The 20,225-nt window shown below is 39.6% G+C and overlaps 1 protein-coding gene across 1 annotated transcript; it reads right to left on the bottom strand.

Moving 5' to 3' along the window:
- Positions 1-5,806: 5,806 nt before the first annotated feature.
- On the bottom strand, positions 5,807-15,634 carry rpz4 (rapunzel 4). The gene is made up of 2 exons (XM_057834597.1): positions 14,848-15,634; positions 5,807-9,040 (listed from the first exon to the last, which is right to left on the bottom strand). The coding sequence occupies exon 2, from the start codon at positions 9,032-9,034 to the stop codon at positions 7,862-7,864; it is 1,173 nt and encodes a 390-aa protein (XP_057690580.1). The 5' UTR covers positions 9,035-9,040; positions 14,848-15,634; the 3' UTR covers positions 5,807-7,861.
- Between the last annotated feature and the right edge of the window lie 4,591 nt (positions 15,635-20,225).

Genomic DNA, 20,225 nt, shown 5'->3' with positions numbered 1-20,225 from the left:
TTCGCAGTTGTGGGAACCTTGCCCCTACCAATATGGCTGCCACTTAGGCTCGTTTCAGTTTTGGCTAGTAGGGGCAAAGGCAGACGTAATTCGCCGTTTTAAGCCTTTCTTTTTCTTTAAATAAATAAAGACCACGTAGCTAAAGTAAGGCTTTTTTTCATATATAGTAAGGCGTTTATTTTTTCTAGTGTTCGCCCATCCCCCCTCCCACTTTAAATGAACTGGACCTATATCTTTTTCAATAAATAATGATGAAATAAAATAGAAATAAATCTACTTTGGAGTGTTATTGTGGATAATAACCAGGGAATATTTGCCGAATGTACAATGTTTTTTGTATTAACATTTTTTTTAAATTTAGATTTTATTTTATTTGTAAAAATGCAATAATTAATTATTAAAATGGAACACTGTTATAATGTTTTACGATTTTTCATGATAGTTTATAATTTTGTTTTTGAATTTTTTTTTTTAGTTTTAGTATTAGTTATAATTAGTTCCTGACGTTATTTTGCTCATTTTAAATATTCATGAAATATTAACTTACATGGATTGGACCTTTAGCGCCATCAATGACAAATTATGAGTTAATATCTTGGCCCAGATAGACCAAAAATGGGATGTCCGCATACGTTATGTAGAAAGCAGGTGAAGTTAAGCTTTTTTTTTTCAATTACAAAAATAGTCACGTGTGGTTAACTGTGAATTTCCAGCTCAAAAAAAAAAAAAAAAGTAATGCACAACCGTCAGTAGATGGCAGTGTTGCACCGTTTCAATTTGGGTTTATACTATTGGTTACTAAAAAATTGAAAAATGTAGAATTTAACATTTTTATCAACAAAAGAAGAGTGTAATCTTTCATTTGGTAGCTTTGGTGTATGTTTCATCAAAGAGCACAATATTTGTTGGCTCATGAACGATTAACTTACATGGATTGGACCTTTAGCGCCATCTATGACAAATTATGAGTTATCTTGGCCCAGATTGACCAAAAATGGGATGTCCACATACAGTATGTATAAATCAGGTGAAGTTAAGCTTTTTTTTTTTTTTTTTCAATTACAAAAATAGTCACGTGTGGTTAACTGTGAATCTCCAGCTCAAAAAAAAAGTAATGCACAGCCGTCAGTAGATGGCAGTGTTGCACCGTTTCAACTTGGCCTTCTTATACTGCTGGTTACTAAAAAAATGAAAAATGTAGAATTTAACATTTTTATCAACAAAAGAAGAGTGTAATCTTTCATTTGGTTGCTTTGGTGTATGTTTCATCAAAGAGCACAATATTTGTTGGCTCTTGAAAACTTTTAAACCTTCTAAGACACCGACCGGCATTCACGATTTGGCTGGTGTGAAAATGCCAAATACTTCCATCAGTTAAAGATTAAAATTTTCTAAACATTATCGTTAAAAACAACTGAATTGTACTGAAAAAAAAATGTCTAGTATGGGATAGGAACAACAAATCTTCTGAAACATAAATTAAGCGATTCTTTCATGCACCACTAGAGGGAGCCGCGTTTTGAGAATCACCTCATTCCAACAGAAGTTATTGGCCTCTCCTATGTCCCGACCCCCTGACAACGGAGCCAAAAAGGCTGCCAGTAAAAGCGAAAGAGCCGAGTCGGAAAAAGCCGAAGCGGGCGATTCCTCGTGATGTTTGTCCGCGTTCCTACGGTCACCTGACGACTAACGGCGCTTCAATGCGGCGACTGTGCCCTCAAATGGAAAACATCACGGCACCTATTCAACGTCCCCAATGTCCACTTTGTTACGGCCGGAGGAAAAAGCAGCGAGCCGAGTCAGAAAAATGTCTTGACTCCGACAAGTTCTATGGACACGAAATCGGGCACGAGTGTACGAAAAACAAACCACGAAGTCCGGGATTTTTTTCCTAATGTGCAATTTTAGTCTCCAAATTGTTTTGTTTGCATCTTAAATGGAGGGCAGAGCTTGTCGGTGGTGACACCAGAAAATTGCAAGTCATTATGATCTGAGTCACAAGTGCCAAGTCTTACCTGTTGTGAGAAAGTAAATCGAGTTGAGTCTCGAGGTCATGTCGTGTTAAGTCTAGTCTCAAAGTCATGTCGAGCCGAGTCTGGAGGGTATATCGAGTCGAGTCTCGGGATAGAGTCGAGTCTGGAGGTCGAGCAGAGTCTGGAGTCATGTTGAGCTGAGTCCCGAGCCGAGACTCGAGGTCATGTCGAGTCAAGTCGCGAGGTCATGTTGAGTCCGGAGGTCATGTCGAGTCCCAAGGTCATGACGAGCAGAGTCTCAAGGTCATGTCGAGTCCGGAGGTCATGTCGGATCCGGAGGTCATGTGGAGTCGAATCTCGAGGTCATGTCGAGTCAAGCCGAGTCCCAAGGTCATCTCAAGCAGTCTCGAGGTCATGTCGAGTCTGGAGGTCATTTTAAGCCAAGTCTCCAGGTCATGTTGAGTCTGGAGTCATGTTGAGCCGGGTCCCGAGTCGAGTCTCGAGGTCATGTCGAGTCCCAAGGTCATGTTGAGCAGAGACTCGAGGTCATGTCGAGTCCGAAGGTCATGTCGAGCCGAGACTCCGATGTCATGTCGAGTCGAATCTCGAGGTCATGTCGAGTCAAGCCGAGTCCCGAGGTCATCTCAAGCCGAGTCTCGAGGTCATGTCGAGTCCGGAGGTCATGTCGAGCCAAGTCTCGAGGTCATGTTGAGTATGGAGTCATGTCGAGCCGAGTCCCGAGCAGAGACTCGAGGTCATGCCGACTCGAGACTCGAAGTCATGTCGACTCGAGGTCATGTTGAGTCCGGAGGTCATGTCGAGTCCCAAGGTCATGTTGAGCAGAGACTCGAGGTCATGTCGAGCCCGGAGGTCGTGTCGAGTCCGGAGGTCATGTCGAGCCGAGACTCCGATGTCACTTCGAGTCGAATCTCGAGGTCGAGTCAAGCCGAGTCCCAAGGTCATCTCAATCAGAGTCTTGAGGTCATGTCGAGTCCGTAGGTCATGTCGAGCCAAGACTCGAGGTCATGTCGAGTCTTGAGGTCAAGTCGAGTCCGGAGGTCAAGTCGACTCGAGCTGAGTCACAAGGTAGTAAAGATGAGTTGCGTCAAGTCAAAAGGTTGTCGTGTCACAGGTTATTCAAGGCCACTAGTCAAAGAGCCTCAAGTCATTGTCTCACAAGTCCAGTCGCGTCTCGGGCCCACCCAGCTCAAGCGAGTCAAGTCCGAGTCTGCGTTTTGTCTTCAACTCCGAGTCGAGTTGTGAATCATCAAATTTGCGACAATGTTTTATATCAGGCCAAAGTAGGTTGTCTTTTTTCCCCATTAGCCTCAATGTAGCAATGCTAACGTTTACAGGGTTTAATATCAATGTGTTTCCTTATTTTGTACGTCTGAACTTTAATTTTACGGTGTGTTGGTGACCAATTAACATATGTTAAAGGAACTGGAGTCTCATATGCCATCAGCACACATGCACAAATGTATGCCCGCACGAGCCGTGAGAATTACCACCCATTTTTATTTACCGTACAATAAACGGACTCATTGCATATCGCGACAGGCTTAGCAACTTCAATAAAACATGTCGCTAGTTAGTTCAAGATGGACTGCCAGCTTGTAATTGTCTCCTGTCGTCTTCCAAAATTACAACTGGGTGACGGCGCTTTAGATGTTAATTCATGGCCAACCTGCAGCCAAGCTTGGCATTGAGGAGACAGGACACAACAGTTTGTTTCGTTGAAATAAGTCCATGTTTTGGCCACTCTGGTGTGCTTTTTTGGCTTTGTGCCGCTTTCCCCGCTTGCAAACTAAATGTCCGACATTTTAAAAAAAAATCCCCCGACCCCCGACCCCCCTTAAAAATGTTCTCCTCGGATCTACACAATTCACGTAGGTCACCTTTTTGACTTCAAAACGGCGAATTTCGTCGAATGGTGAGAGATTTTCATGCGTGCAACGATCATGTTTTGGTGTCTGTTGAGTTAATTATCGAGGGTTGATTGAATATTTGCTTGTGCTCATATATACCAAATACATACATAATACATATTGCCATATTTTCTCTTATTTGATATAACCAGTAAATGATTATTGCTTGCTATACTAGGTATAATGTTTAAGTGTTACAAAGTGTTAAAAAGGGTCGGGGTGACAACTGCCTTGCTTCATGGCCGCAACATCGCATTACTAGACCTTCTAGGACATCTTCAGCATCTTACGTCTGGACTTTCGTCTAGACTTTCGAGGACAATCTTCCAGTCGAGGACATCTTACATGGCCGCAGCGTTGCATAACTGAAGTGTCTGGGTCATTCTGACCACTTTACCAAAGTGCCCTTGCTTACACACGTGTATTTAGTTAGTTCCACCTACATGCTCACACATAGCCAACCAAAATCAGATGGGTGTCTCCAGCTTGCTTTCCCCCTCCCTTTAGGGCGGCACCCTTCTGTGTCAGGACAAACCCCTAATAAAAGAAAGAGCAAGGGTTTTTTTTTTTAGATCAATTTTGGTGACTATACAGCGTAATCTAGCATTTCTCTGTCTAGTCCCTCCTTGCTCTCCTTGGCCAAGAAAACTGAGTGTCTTCTCTCCTTATTTTTGGGTAATTTTACGAATGTCTACCTAAGGATCTATTTTTGAACTTGACAGTGTCAATGACCAACATTAGGATTCATAGATTATTCGCAGTTTTTAGGGGTCGTCAGATGAATATCAAATTCAGCGATTGATCACAAAATTATTTGACAGACTAATCATTACCTGCCAATGATCATGTTTCATTGCCATTGACGGCGATCGATGTCCAATCCATTCAAACTGTGAGGCATGGCAGTGACGATTGGACGTCAATCGTTGTCAATGACGGTTGAAAACATTTTCAAAGGAACTAAAATGCATATAATTATCAATAAACACATTTTATACCGTACGTGTACTATAAACATTTGGGTGGCAACGGGTCTGATGTCTGTCGCTGTCAATGGCAGCGAAGGAGTTACAATGCCGCCTGTTTGGGTGACAAAGATAGAAGAGCCGCAACCACGTGATTATAGGGTTGCGGAGGGTGTTCCCACTTACGCTGAAATATCCCTTCCTCCGTGATTCAAATCCACCACAGCTGTAAAAATGTTTTTTAAAAAAACACCAAAAAATAACTTTCATTTTGAAAGTTTATTTCTATTCTTTTCTCATAAAATGTTCAGATGAATTCATTCAGTAATGTCTTTCGCAATACATTTTCATCGTAGTGGTTAGTAAAAGTACATACATTCAGAAAGTAGAGAATACACATTTGTGAAAGGCGTCCCATAGTGTTAGTTGTGTGTTAAACATGTCAAAACGAGACAAAAGAGTTGCTTATGTTTTAGGGGAAGTTATTGAGTAAATAACTCTCCAATTTAAAAGCAATTGGAAAGAAACGAAGGGTGAGTGGGTCTACAGAAATGGACAAAACTAGCATGAAACGGCCGCTTCCAACCAAAATGGCTGGCTTCTCGAAGCTTTTAGGGGATGGCTTCATGAGACTTTTTTGTAGGTCTGAGCTTGAAAGACGTTCCAACAAAATTCTGTGTTTCTAAGTCAAACTGGCTCCAAGGGCTACATTTTTAAACATATCTAGGATATGTTTCAAATAGCAACTAAATGGCCAAATTCATCAGAAGGTAGCAACTTCAAGACAAAATGGCCGACTGCCTGTGTCTTTTTGGGTATTACTCTATGAGACTTTTTTTGTAGGTCTAAGCTTGATAGACTTTCCTGCCAAATTGTGTGCTCCTAGGTCTAACCAGCTTAAGGGGCTGAATTTTTAAACATATCTAGGATTAGTTTGAAGTTGGAACGAAATAGCCCATTTTTTTTAGAAGATGGCCACTTAAAGACAAAATGGCTGACTTTTTTTGGAATGGTGTCTCGAGACTTTTTTGTGGGTCTACTCACGATTGGCATTTCTAACAAATTTCATGGTGTTGAGTGAAACCAACTTTGGGGGCTGAATTTTCAAAAATCAGTTGCAAAGAAAACGCCAAATTGAGCTTGTATTTCCCAGAATATATTAGCGGACTTCCTGACTCTTTTTTTGGCATGGTGTCAAGAGGCTTTTTTGTAGAGCTTCTCCTGATAGATGGCCCTGCCAAATTCTGTGTTTTTAAGATAAACTGGCTTAAGCAGTTGAATTTTTATGTTAGAACGAAATGGCCAAATCCATTGGAAGATGGCCAATTTAAGACAAAATGGCTGACTTTTTGGAGTGGTGTCTGGAGAATTTTTGGTGGGTCTACGCACGATTGACAGATCTAACAAATTTCATGATGTTGAGTAAAACCAACTTTGGGGACTGAATTTTCAAAAATCAGTTGCAAAGAAAATGCCAAACTGAGCTTGTATTTCCCGGAATATTTTGGCTGACTTCCTGAGTCTTGTTTGGTATAGTGTCAAGAGGCTTTTTTGTAGATCTATACATGATAGATGTTCCTACCAAAGTCTACATTTCTGAGCCAAACTGGGTTTGGGGCGGAATTTTCAAAAATTGTGAAAAAAAGGCCAAAATGAGGTTGTACTGGCCACTTAAAATAAAATGGCTGACTTCCTGTGTCTTTTTTGGCATGGTGTCTTGAATTTTTTTGTAGATCTACACATTATAGACATTCCTACCAAATACTGTGTTTTTCAGCCAAACTGACTTGAGGGGCTGAATTTTCCAAAATCAATCGTGAAAAAAAGGCCAAATTGAGGTTGTCCTGGCCACTTAAAATAAAATGGCTGACTTCCTGAGTCTTTTTTGGCATGGTGCCTAGAGGCTTTTTTGTAGATCTACACGTAATAGATGTTCCAACCAAATTCTGTGTTTCTAGACCAAACTGGCTTCAGGGGCTGAATATTCAAAAATTAGTTGCTAAGAAAAGGCCAAATTGAGCATTTAGTGTCCACTTAAACTAATATGGCTGACTTCCAGAGTCTTTTTTGGCATGGTGTCTAGAGACATTTTTGTAGATCTAAACATGATAGATGTTCCTACCAAATATTGTTTTTCAGCCAAACTGGCTAGAATGGCTGAATTTTCAAAAATCACTCACAAAGTAAAGGCCAAATTGAGCTTGTACTGGCTAATTAAAATAAAATGGCTGACTTTCTAAACCTTTTATGGCATGGCGTCTAGAGGCTTTTTTTTTGTAGATCTACACATTATAGATGTTCCTACCAAATTCTGTGTTTCTCAGCCAGTCTGGGTTTGGGGGCTAAATTTTCAAATATCTGTCTTAAAGGAGAGGCCAAAATGAGCTTGTACTGACCAGTAAACCAAAATGGCTGACTTCCTGGGTCTTTTTTGGTGTGGTCACTAGAGGCTTTTTTGTAGATCTACACATGATAGATGTTCCTCCCAAACTCTGCGTTTCTAAGCCAAACTGGGTTCGTGGGCTGAATTTTCAAATATCAGTCTAAAAAAAAAGAGGCCAAATTGAGCTTGTACTTGCCACTAAAAATAAAATGGCTGACTTCCTGAGTCTTTTTTAGCATGGTGTCTAGCTCTTTTGTAGATCTACACATGATAGGTGTTCCTCCCAAAATCTGTGCTTCAAAGCCAAACTGGCTTTAGAGGCTGAATTTTCAAATATCGGTCACAAGGAAAAGGCCAAATTGAGCGTGTACTGGCCACTTAAACTAAAATGGCTGACTTCCTGAGTCTCTTTTGTAGACCTACACATGATAGGTGTTCCTACCAAGTTCTGTGTTTCTAAGTCAAACTGGCTCTAGGGGTTGAATTTTCAAATAGTTTGTACACTTTCTGAGATTTTAGGGAAGGCTTGGCGTGTCTTACGAAAACGTTCAAGAGCATCCGGTGAAAAGTGTCACAGTACGTCAGTGCCAAAGTCAAGAAGCGGGCAACCCGTCACGCCGAGTGAAGGCAGACGTACAAGTTCTTGTGCTCCTCCCAGTAGTGCAGCTCGTCGGCGAAGCTCCAGGCGCAGACCAGGTCCTTGCTAGCCCTGACGGCGTGGACGGCGCACTGGCCGGGAACCTGCTCGAAGAGCATCTCCGCCACGGCCGTGACCTTGGGCTTGTTGTGGCTCTGGACGAGCTGGCGGACGCGGGCGTGGTCCACCGGCTCGGGCGAGGAACTGAAGGACACCAGCACGTTGAGTTTGTCGTCCGGCGCCGGCACCCGGAAGCGGCTCTTCCCGGCGGGGCAGTGGTACTTCTTGGGGGCGAAGAGGCCCGTGGGCGTCTTGAAGACGCGCACCGACCAGCCCACCCAATCGTACTTCTTCTTCAGGTGGGCCACCAGGGCGTCGGCCACCTGTTGGTTGGTCCAACCCGGGTTGTCTCTCAGGAGCCGCCGGGCGTCCTGCTCGGCCTGCTGCGGGAAGTCGTCTATGCAGACCTGAATGACGGTATTCATCTTCTCCTGTATCTCCTTCATCTTCTCGCCCCAGTCCTTGAGAAATGCGTCTTCCTCGTCGTAGCCCTTCAGGGCGGCGTGTCCCAGCAGAGCGATGAGTCCCAGGCAGAAGAGCTTCTTCAGCCGGGCGCAAAAGTCCTCCAAGGTTCGGCGGCTTTTCTCCTCGTAGTTGAGGACGATGTCCAGCACCGACTCGCCCGAGAAATTCTCGCCCGTGGTGGCGTTGTAGAGCACGTGCAGGTTCTTGTCGCCGCCGGTCTTCTCGAAATGCTCCAGGAACAGCTTCTTCTTGACTTCCCGGAACTTGGGCTTGGCGTTGAGGATGTCCATATACTTGCGGAACTGGTTGGTGATGTTCTCTTCCACCGAGAAGTAGGTGGCGTCCATGCCGCTCTTCTTGATCTCCTCGTGGATACGGCGCATCTGGTCGGATATGGCGTCCAGGCGGTCCCGCACCTTCTGGAACTGCTCTTTCATGAAGACCGCCTCCTTGCTCTCCACGTTCTCCAGAGCCAGTTGGACGATGGGCGCGGCAATGGAGAAGATGGGGAAGAAGTCGCCGGCGAAGCTGGCCACCACCTCGGCGCCCTTCTCGAAGGTCTCCATCACCACCTCCACCATGTCCTTCTTCTCCGACACCAACCTTTGAAGCTGCTCCGCCATCTCGCACTTGAAAAGATTAAAATGAACCTTCAGTTTTCATCTGCCAGATTGAATTCTTTCAGTGCCATCGAGGATTAGGGGTGGGAACCTCTGGGTTGCTCACGATACGACACGATTTGTGATACGTGGCTCACGATGATCTCACGATATGGCGATACAATTATACATGCCTCCCACTTTAAATGGTTTGGACATCTATGACAGTCAGTGGCAACGAGTTTGTTTTGGGGCATTTCATGTCATTTCCTGTTGTTTATCGGTCACTTCCTGTTAATATTTGGGGGCATTTACGGGTCACTTCTTTTTGTTATTTGGCAGCTGTTTACAGGTCATTTCCTGTCGACATTTCGGGGTGCTACGGGTCACTTCCTGTTGATATGTGGTAGCATTTACATGTCACTTCCTGTTGATATTAGGGGGCATTTATGGGTCGCTTCTTGTTGAAATTTTGATATTTGGGGGCATTTAGGGGTCACTTCCTCTGGATATTTGGGGGCGCTGACAGGTCACTTCCTGTTGATATTTGGGGGGGCGTTTACGGGTCACTTCCTTTTTATTATTGTGGGGCGTTAATGGGTCACTTCCATGTTGATATTTGGAGACATTTATGGTTCACTTCCTGTTTATATTTGGGGGGCCTTTACGGGTCACTTCCTGTTTATTGTTGTGGGGCGTTTATGGGTCACATCCTGTAGACATTTGAGGGCGCTGACAGGTCACTTCCTGTTGATATTTGGTGGCATTTATGGGTCACTCCTGTTTACATTTTGGGGGCCTTTACGGGTCACTTCCTGTTGATATTTGGGGAGCATTTACGGGTCACTTCCTGTTTATTGTTGTGGTGTGTTTACGGTTCACTTCCTGTTTATATTCGAGGGGCCTTTACGTGTCACTTCCTGTTTATTGTTGTGGGGCGTTTATGGGTCACTTCCTGTAGACATTTGAGGGCGCTGACGGGTCACTTCCTGTTGATATTTGGTGGCATTTATGAGTCACTCCTGTTTACATTTGGGGGCGTTTACGGGTCACATCTGGTTGATATTAGGGGGCCGTTTACAGGGGACTTCCTGTTGATATTTTGGGGGTGTTTACGGGTCACTTCCTATTGTTATTTGGGGGCATTTACAGGTCGCTTCCTGTTGAAATTTGAGGCCACTGACGGGTCACTTCCTGTTAATATTTGAGGGGCGCTTACGGGTCACTTCCTGTTGATATTTGGAGGGCGTTTATGGGTCACTTCCTGTAGAAATTTGAGGGTGCTGACGGGTCACTTCCTGTTAATATTTGGGGGATGTTTACCGATCACTTCCTGTTGATATTTGGGGAACTGACGGGTCACCTCCTGTTGATATTTGGTGGCATTTATGGGTCACTCCTGTTGATATTTAGGGGCAGTGACGGGTCACTTCCTGTTGATATTTGGGGGGCATTCATGGGTCACTTCCTGTTGATATGTGGAGGCAGTTTACGTGTCACTTCCTGTTGATATTTGGGGGGCATTTACGGGTCACTTCCTGTTTACATTTAGGGGGGGGATTTACAGGTCACTTCCCGTTGATATTTTGGCCTGTTTATGGCTCACTTCCTGTTGATATTTCGAGGCCGTTTACGGGTCACTTCCTGTTAATATTTAAGGGGCATTTACTGGTCACTTGCTATTGATATTTGGCTGCATTTATCGGTCACTTACTGTTGATTTTGGAACATTTACAGATCAGTTTCTGTTAATTCCTTATTTCGGTATCCCAAAATTGAGTCAAGCATGTCATCAAATGAATAGGAAGTGACTCACAATCACCAAGAAGTAACCTGTAAATATTTTAAAATGAACAGGAAGTGACTTGTTAATGCCAACAAATGCTGTGATTGCTCTGCTCTGAGTGCCATTGATGGCGCTCGACGTCCAATCCAATTCAAATGAATTGGATGTCTAGCACCATCAATGGCAGCCAATGACTTAATATAGACACTATTGTCACGGAAGATCGTGGCAGCAACCTCTGACACCGTTCAAAATGATTTATGGATTCTTGGTGGGAGCATATCGTTAACCTTTTGAGCGACAAAGTATCGTGATTTATCGATATTTTGTCACACCGGCAATAAGGACACTCAGATTCCCATTTTCCGGGTCTAAGCAACTGACAGGTAAAAAAGATCACACACTGCGTGACAAATGTTCTTAACCCTACTCATCGGTTGCCATGACGAAGGGTTCAATTCACGTGTGCGCATGAGAAGACCCTTGATTTTGAAAGTTTTCAAAGCCCAAAAAATGAGTATCATAGTTGATCCCCCCCCCCAAAAAAAGCCTCCTCTAAAAATAAGTATATGGGCTTTCTACAAAGAGCGTCAGACAGCAAGATGAAGACACGGAAAGAGTCCAACCCTGCCGGAGTCAAAGGTGCAGGTTGCCATGGCGACCGGCCCGTGAAAAATAACCACTGCGGCCGCGTTGCTCCAGGGGATTACGTGATGGACAACACTAGTCTGCGCTATTATTGCACTATCAAGTCTCATTATGATCCCCGCATGGCTGAGTGCAAACCTGTTACATCAGACACGCATGGAACATTTTCTGACATCACAAAATGAGAAAAGTAGGATTTAAAAACAGTATATTATATATAAGTATAATGAAAAACATTTCTCAACCACGGGATTTTCCCAAAATGATGCTTTAGTGTTATGATTGAGAAAATAATGTCATGCTGAACAAGGTTACATGAGTGAAAAAAAAAGTCAAACAAATGTTCACATGAACAGACATTTGATGATATTGCAACAATGTTGAAATCAAAAAAATAAATTACTGAAATGTTGGACAATTGAAATAAATATAAAAATAGACGTAAATAGATAAATGGATTTTCAAAAATTAAAATGCACATATATGTAGTTAAAAAAAAGTAAAATAAAAAAAAGGAATTTAATAAAGATGTTGGAATAGTGATGCTCAAAAAAAGGAAATTGATCAATTTTAATAATTGAAATGAATAAATAAAAATCAAAATACTGTATTCAAAACTACAAATGTTGAAACATTTTGTTTAAAAGTAATATATTTTCAAAATAAAATAATGCAATTTTAAACGCTATTTTTGACTTTCCTATACATATATATTAGGGCTGTCAAACAATTAAAATTTTTAATCGAGTTAATTACAGCTTAAAAATTAATTAATTGTAATTAATCGCAATTAATTGAAATTCTAACCATCTATAAAATATGCCATATTTTTCTGTAAATTATACATATATTCTGAAATATAAATTGTTGGAATGGAAAGATAAGACACAAGATGGATATATACATTCAACATACGGTACATAAGGGCTGTATTTGTTTATTATAACAATAAATCAACAAGATGGCATTAACATTATTAACATTCTGTTAAAGCGATCCATGGATAGAAAGACTTGTAGTTCTTAAAAGATAAATGTTAGTACAAGTTATAGAAATGTTATATTAAAACCCCTCTTAATGTTTTCGTTTTAATAAAATTTGTAAAATTTTCAATCAAAAAATAAACTAGTAGCCCGCCATTGTTGATGTCAATAATTACTTACACAATGCTCATGGGTGCTGAAGCTATAAAATCAGTCGCACCCAAGCGCCAGCAGAGGGCGGCAAAACTCCATAAAACACAATTAACAAGTGGGCATTTCACTCAACTAATGTGCGTTAATTGTGTCAAATATTTTAACGTGATTAATTTAAAAAATTAATTACTGCCCGTTAGCGCAATAATTTTGACAGCCCTAATACATATATATATATATATATATATACACATATATACTGGACTGTCTCAGGAAATTAGAATACACAATATTCTAATTTTTTGAGACAGTCCTGTGTATATATACAGGACTGTCTCAGGAAATTAGAATACACAATATTCTAATTTCCTGAGACAGTCAGGAAATTAGAATATTGTGTATTCTAATTTCCTGAGACAGTCCTGTATATATACACAGGACTGTCTCAAAAAATTAGAATATTGTGTATTCTAATTTTCTGAGACAGTCCAGTATATATATATATATATATATATATATATATATATATATATATATATATATATATATATATATATATATATACATATATATATATATATATATATATATATGTAAATAAATATAAAGGTGTAAAGCAATAATACTGCAACAAAAATGAATGAAATGAAGAAAAAAACATTTTGATAATGGGTCGAAATTATTTTTCGAGCACCTTAGACGGTCATTTGCTTTGCATATAATTTAATATATATACATATACACACATATAGATAAATATATTAAAGAAAAAAATATCTTTTTTAAATGTTTTTTTTCTTTGATTGAAAATATTTTTTTAATTGAAGCAACTTTTTGGGGGATTGAATGATTTAGCAACAAATGTCCTAATCATAATATGGCCCAAATATGGATCAATCAAAGAAAACTTTTTCAATGAAAAATTAAGTGTTCAAATGCAAATTTTTCAATCTCGAATATTTTTTCGCATTCAAAAACTATTTTCTATGATTGAAATGTTTCTTTTTTTTTTTGATTGAAGTGATTTTTCTTTTTGAAAATCTTTATTTTTTTGAAGCAACATATTTTTTGATTGATTATAAAAGACAAAAATGTCCTAGCCAAAATGTGGCCCAAACACAAATCAACATTACGTCAATCAAAAAGTTGCTTCAATCAAATTTTTTTTTTTTTTAAATACAAAATAAAAATGAATCAAAGAAAAATAGCTTTTACGTGCTTTTTTATTTTTAGACTTTCAAATGTATTTTTGCATTCAAACACATGATTGAATAATAAAGACACCAATCTACCTCCATATGGCTCCGCCCAGTCGATACAATTTTTGACTGGGGTAACTACATTGGCACGACACCTGCGTGCGTACCAAATTCAATGGATGATGATTTTGGCGAAAAATGTTGCCTAAGCAGCCTGATTTAGAATTCCCCTCAAGAATGATGGGAAACAAAAAAACGCTCATTGTCAACTTATTATTATAAATATTCTTGTAAGTTATTTTTATTGCTGACACTGTGTTTCCAGGTCATCAACATGTTGTGCCACCCCCTACCCCAAAAGTCCAACTCCGCCTATGGACAAACTATGATGGATTTATTTAATTTTGCCACAGCTGGTCTCAGACCATATTGATCCATGAATTCCAACTCTGGCGGCGAGAGACGTCCAATCGATGTGCCCACCCTCCCTGTAAAAATGTATTGCACCGAAAGAGTTCAAATCCAACAATTCTAATGACACGTCACTTTTAAGACATATTCAGCAGTACCAATGCATTTACCACACAGTATCGTACAATTGTGTTGAACCAAGCAAAGACAAAAAAAAATCCAATAGCACTTAAGATCTCTCTGCTGCCCACTGAAACCCAACGGGCTCTTAATGAGTTCTCATAATGGTCACCGTATCGATCGACAAGCAAATGATATTAACAAGCTTGTCCACGAGCAAAACTTCCGCCCGCCCGCCCACGCAGATAAACAACCCGGAAAGTGACGTCACCAGCAAGACACGAAGCGACCAACGCCCAGAAAAGTTCAACTAAACACTGTCTGAAAATGTTGTTTTTTTTTTATGCTGACTTGACGGTAAGGCTTAACAACTGATACCAATCTTTTTACTTAGCAGGAGCCAGACAGCGTTTAGGGAGCGCAACGCTCATCGATTTAGGTAACAACGTCGATAAAAGTCGTTTAACAAGGTTGTCTCGCTCGACGAAGCGCACGTGCGCCTGAAAATTTAGTTCGTTGGTGATTTAGAGTACTCACCTCCTCAGAAATTAACACCCAAAAACTCGGACGAGGAGAAAAGACGTCCAAACTTTCAACCAAGGTGTTCTTCCGTTTTCCGGTCACGTGACTGAGGCGCACCCATTTTGGGGAGGGAGCAGTGAGTGAGTGACGTTTGTCCGAACTTCACAAAACATACCAAGCTGTTGAGAACTGCCGTTCAATAACAAGCTAACAAAAATAAAGTATAACGTGAAAGTTTTTAACAAGTCCCCTCATTAGAAACAAACAGGCTAGGAACAACAGCTTTGCAGTGTATTTTTGACTTTCCTTTAAAAAGGGTTAGAATCAATCAGGGCTGGCCCAGCCTATACGCAGACTATGCAGCTGCTTAGGGCCCTGACCAACAGGGGGACCCCAATCTGGCAATTGTATAATTCGTGTTCTATTTTGTTGACTACAGTTTGCTTTATTTGACGTTTGTGAGTTTTGAGACTTGATTACAAGCTTAAAAAAAATAAAAGTTCTTCCTTAACTTCTTTCTTTCCTCTTTTAGAAGAAGGTTTGGCGCTATCTACTGTAAGTACTGACAATCATTTGGAGTGAGAAGTTTGAAGTATGCAGTGCAACAAGATCTGATTAATATACAAAATATGGACGTATGGGTTGGATTGCATGTACGGGTTTCACAGTACACTGTGACGAAATGGTGGGGCAAAAATATGGGGCCCTTTGCATTATTTTGCTTAGGGCCCCCAAATGGCCTGGGCCGTCCTGGAATCAATGATTCTAAGCTAAAAATGACAGACATTTCGAATAATAAATACGATTACTTTCCTTCTTTTAATGGCTCGGTTGCGCGACTTCTGTAAACGGGGGTTTCCAGGGTAAAACGGACAAATTAAAAATAGTTTGGGGACTTAATGCGCCATTAATCTGCTATGGCAGAATATAGACCAGGGTTGGGCAAACTTTTTGGCTTGGGGGCCACATTGACTTTTAAAATTTGACAAACGGGCCGGGTTAGCACAAGATACTATACATAGAAAAAACTGCATTTGTTAACAGTGCATATCAAACAAAAAACAGAAAAAAAGCATTGAAGTATTAACATACCTTTTAATGAGAACAGTGTTGTTGATCACCCATTTTAGAACAATATGTCTATATTAGGGCTGTCAAAAGTATCGTAATTAATTTTTTAAATTAATCCCGTTAAAATATTTGACGCAATTAACGCACAAATGCCCTGCTCAAACAGATTAAAATGACAGCACAGTGAAACCTGTACTTGTTGTGTTTTTCAGAGTTTTGCCGCTCTCTGCTGGCACTTGGGTGCAACTGATTTTATAGGTTTCAGCACCCATGAGCATAGTGTAAGTAATTATTGACATCAACAATGGCGGGCTCCTAGTTTATTTTTTGATTTGAAAATTTTACAAATTTTAATAAAACGAAAACATGAAGAAGGCTTTTAATACAAAATTTCTATAACTTGTACTAAAGTTTATCTCTTTAGAACTACAAGTTTTTCTATCCCTAGATCGCTTTAACAGAATGTTAATAATGTTAATGCCATCTTGTTGATTTATTGTTATAATAAAGAAATACCGTACTTATGTACCGTATGTTGAATGTATATATCCGTCTTGTGTCTTATCTTTCCATTCCAACAATAATTTACAGAAAAATATGGCATATTTTATAGATGGTTTGAATTGCGATTAATTGCGATTAATTCATTTTTAAGCTGTAATTAACTCGATTAAAAATTTTAATCGTTTGACAGCCCTAGTCTATATTATAGACATATTGTTCTATCAAACACAACAGTTGTTTTGGCTTAAAATACAGCAGTTTATTTTAAAGAGGGGTGCAAGAGCAGAAACTGTGTTTTCTGCCAAATTTTTACTGCAATGTTCTTTTTGTGTATCACGATGGAATTGTTTCTCACCATCCTAGAACGGCAATACAAAAAAAAGTTGTCCCATACGTCCTACTCAATATGATGCACAGGATTTAAACATGCTGATTAAAAAATATATAAAATGGCTAATGAAAACAGGTTATTCACTTGAACTTTCATTTTATTTTTTGGACAGAGGGTTCAAATGACTTGAAAAATCAGCATTGCTTTAATGGAATGTTTTATTCATATTTTTTACACAGATAGTGATTTTGTGTATGACATTCTTAAAACAAAACAAACAAACACATAAAACTAGGTGTAACCATGTAAGAAAATTAGTTTTTAAAAAATGGCAAAGTAAAAAAAAAAAACTGACAAGAAAATGAATTTCACAGCAATTCAAGGTTGGGAATATTCTTCTTTGGCATCTTCTCTGTATTGAAGATTGTTGCAACATGATTGTTGTGATGGAAACGTGGCTATTTTACCAAGACAAAACATTCCAGATGACTTTTTTTTGTCAGTTCAGGACACAACAGACATGGCTGATGTATGTATGCTTTATTTGGAAATGTTGGACCATTAAAGAAGACAAGTTGGATGTCCTTTAGTTTGTGCGCAGTACTATTTTACACATTGTACAAATTTCCCAGCTTGTGAATTTGTGAAGTGAATGATCACATTTGCTGCACATTCAAATGGAGTGGACGTCTATTGCCGTCAATGGCAGTCAGCGAATGAAAAAAAATGGCTCTAAATGGTCAGAAGTGTATAGAGGAGCAGGACTGCCAAAATTAAATATTTCCTTTCATAAATATTTAATTCATTTAAATTATCTATTTTTTTCAGTCATTCAATAATTCCTTTTTTCTATTTAAATTTTTTAAAATCTATTATTTTAGTTTGTATTATGATTTTTATCTATTCATTTTATTTCAATTATCTCATATTTTCTGCGATTTATTCATCTTAATAATTATCTTTATTTAGATTCAAATATTTACTTCAATTTTTATCGACCAGTTTTAATTTACTGACAAAGACAGACAGCCAGTCACGGCAGATGCATGGAAAAACCTGTGAGTGCCCCTACCAAAATGGCCTCAGGGTGGCGGCCATATTGGTAGGGTCGACGTTCCCCTCACACTCAATGCATGGACAATTAAATCAAGTTGTAACTATTTGCCAATGGCAGCCACTGAGTAAATGACAGATGTTTTGACATTGATAAAATAATCTTAAAGAAACACTAGGTAACTTTTCAGTTTTGGTCGATTTTAGCGACGCCGGTGGACAAAAGCGGTAGTGTTTGCCCATAAACTTCATTCCCTATTGAAGTGACACTTCGTCATTCTTTGCGTCACGCCATATTAGAGAAGGCCGAGCTTCATTTAGTATAGTCAGGCGAAGACGGCACACGCTCATTTCTAAGCTGGATTCAAGCTTGGATTTTTGAAGAACTACGAAAGCTGTACCGCATACAAACAGGAAGGATTGTTTCAGGAGTGATTTGTTCGAGGATTCAAGGTAAATATTATATTTTTCGTACCATGCATGCATTTTGAAACGTTGTAAAAAAAAAAATGGGAGAATGGGAACCGCGACGACATTGGCATCATTCTTAGACATATATACGTAAAATAGATGCGTAACTGCCCTGTTTTTTGCTCTTTTAACAAAGAATCGAGACAGCTTTACGTCCATATCTACAAAGAATTTATTTGCAGGAATTTTCTTCTTTGTTTACACATGGAGTTGGCTAATTTTCGTAACTGACTAGCCTCATAGTTGGCAATATTTACGCAAATTGAATGCTATGTTTTTTGTTTTTTTGCTTTTAACCAAGAATCGAGACTGTTTTACGCCCATATCTATGAAGAATTCAGGGATTTAAGCAATTATTCACAAGAATTTTCGCCAGAAATGCTTTGTTTACATCAGGCGGCCGCTAGCCTCATTTGCTAACAGAGTAGCATTGTACTACGACATATATACATTGCCCTCCATAATTATTGGCACCCCTGAAAAAGATGTGTTTTTTAGCTTCTAACATTTTTTTTAATTCAAATAATATGGGACATTAGTGGAAAAAAGAGAAAAATCCAACCTTCAATACAAGTGCATTCATTCAATTATTGAATGACTGAAAAAATCCCACATAAAGAAAAAAAATATTTGACATCAAATATTGTGTGTCACAATTATTAGCACCCCATACTTCACAGTGGGTATGAGGTGCTTTTCAGCATGCGCATCTTTCGTGGCACGCCAGACCCACTTAGAGTGTTTGTTGCCAAAAAGCTCAATCTTGGTCTCACACAAAAATACACATGGTCCCGTGTGCTTTGGTCATGCTGAAAAGCACCTCATACCCACTGTGAAGTATGGGGGTGGGTCAGTGATGCTGTGGGGCTGTTTCGCTTCCAAAGGCCCTGGGAACCTTGTTAGGGTGCATGGCATCATGAATGCTTTGAAATACCAGGACATTTGAAATCAAAATCTGCTGCCCTCTGCCCGAAAGCTGAAGATGGGTCGTCACTGGGTCTTTCAGTAAGACAATGACCCTAAACATATGGCCAAATCTACACAGAAATGGTTCAGCAGACACAAAATCAAGCTCCTCCCATGGCCATCTCAGTCCCCAGACCTTCTTTTGTTGGCAAAAGGGGGTTGTACAAAGTATTAACACCAGGGGTGCTAATAATTGTGACACACATTATTTGATGTCAAATATTTTTTTCTTTATGTGGGATTTTTTCCCCCACTGAATGAATGCACTTGTATTGAAGGTTGGAGTTTTCTTTTTTTCCATAAAGTTCCCATATTATTTCAATATTAGAAGCTAAAAAAACACATCTTTTTCAGGGGTGCCAATAATTATGGAGGGCACTGTACGTAAAATAAACGCTAACCGCACGGTTTCTTTGCTTTTAACCAAGAATTGAGACTGTTTTACGTCCATATCTATGAAGAATTTGGGGATTTAACCATTTTTTCGCAAGACTTTTTGCCAGAAAAGCTCTATTTACGTCAGGCGGCCGCTAGCCTCATTCGCTAACAGTATATAGTGTATAATGATAATATAGGGCTATTCTACTCTATAATAAGTTGTGACTGTACAGTGGGGAGAACAAGTATTTGATACACTGCCAATGGGTTTTCCCATTGGCAGTGTATCAAATACTTGTTCTCCCCACTGTATTTAGAATTTATTAATAATTTATTTTCAGCATGTTTTCCTCAAGTATTAAGTTTCTGATGTTAAATTTTTTTGGGCCGGCCAATCAAAGTCAAAACTAAATATCAACCGATATATCGGTCGACTGATATTTGGACTTTTTTCAAGATCGCCCGATATGTAGCCGATACAATAGGATAACAGTTATGTTCACTATTTGGGTGATTATCTTTCTTGTAAATGTTGACCGATTAATTGGGCAGTTGATATATTGGAATTTATTTTTCAAGATTGGCCGATATAGGTTAACCGTTATGTTCACTGTTTGGG

This window comes from Corythoichthys intestinalis, chromosome 4, assembly GCF_030265065.1.
Source record: "Corythoichthys intestinalis isolate RoL2023-P3 chromosome 4, ASM3026506v1, whole genome shotgun sequence".
Classification (NCBI taxonomy): Eukaryota; Metazoa; Chordata; class Actinopteri; order Syngnathiformes; family Syngnathidae; genus Corythoichthys; species Corythoichthys intestinalis.
This window is presented reverse-complemented; position numbering and strand designations above follow the sequence as displayed.

What these genes read in the sequence shown, in the direction of transcription:
- rpz4 (XM_057834597.1), bottom strand. Translation starts at nt 9,034, where the DNA reads ATGGCGGAGCAGCTTCAAAGGTTGGTGTCGGAGAAGAAGGACATGGTG.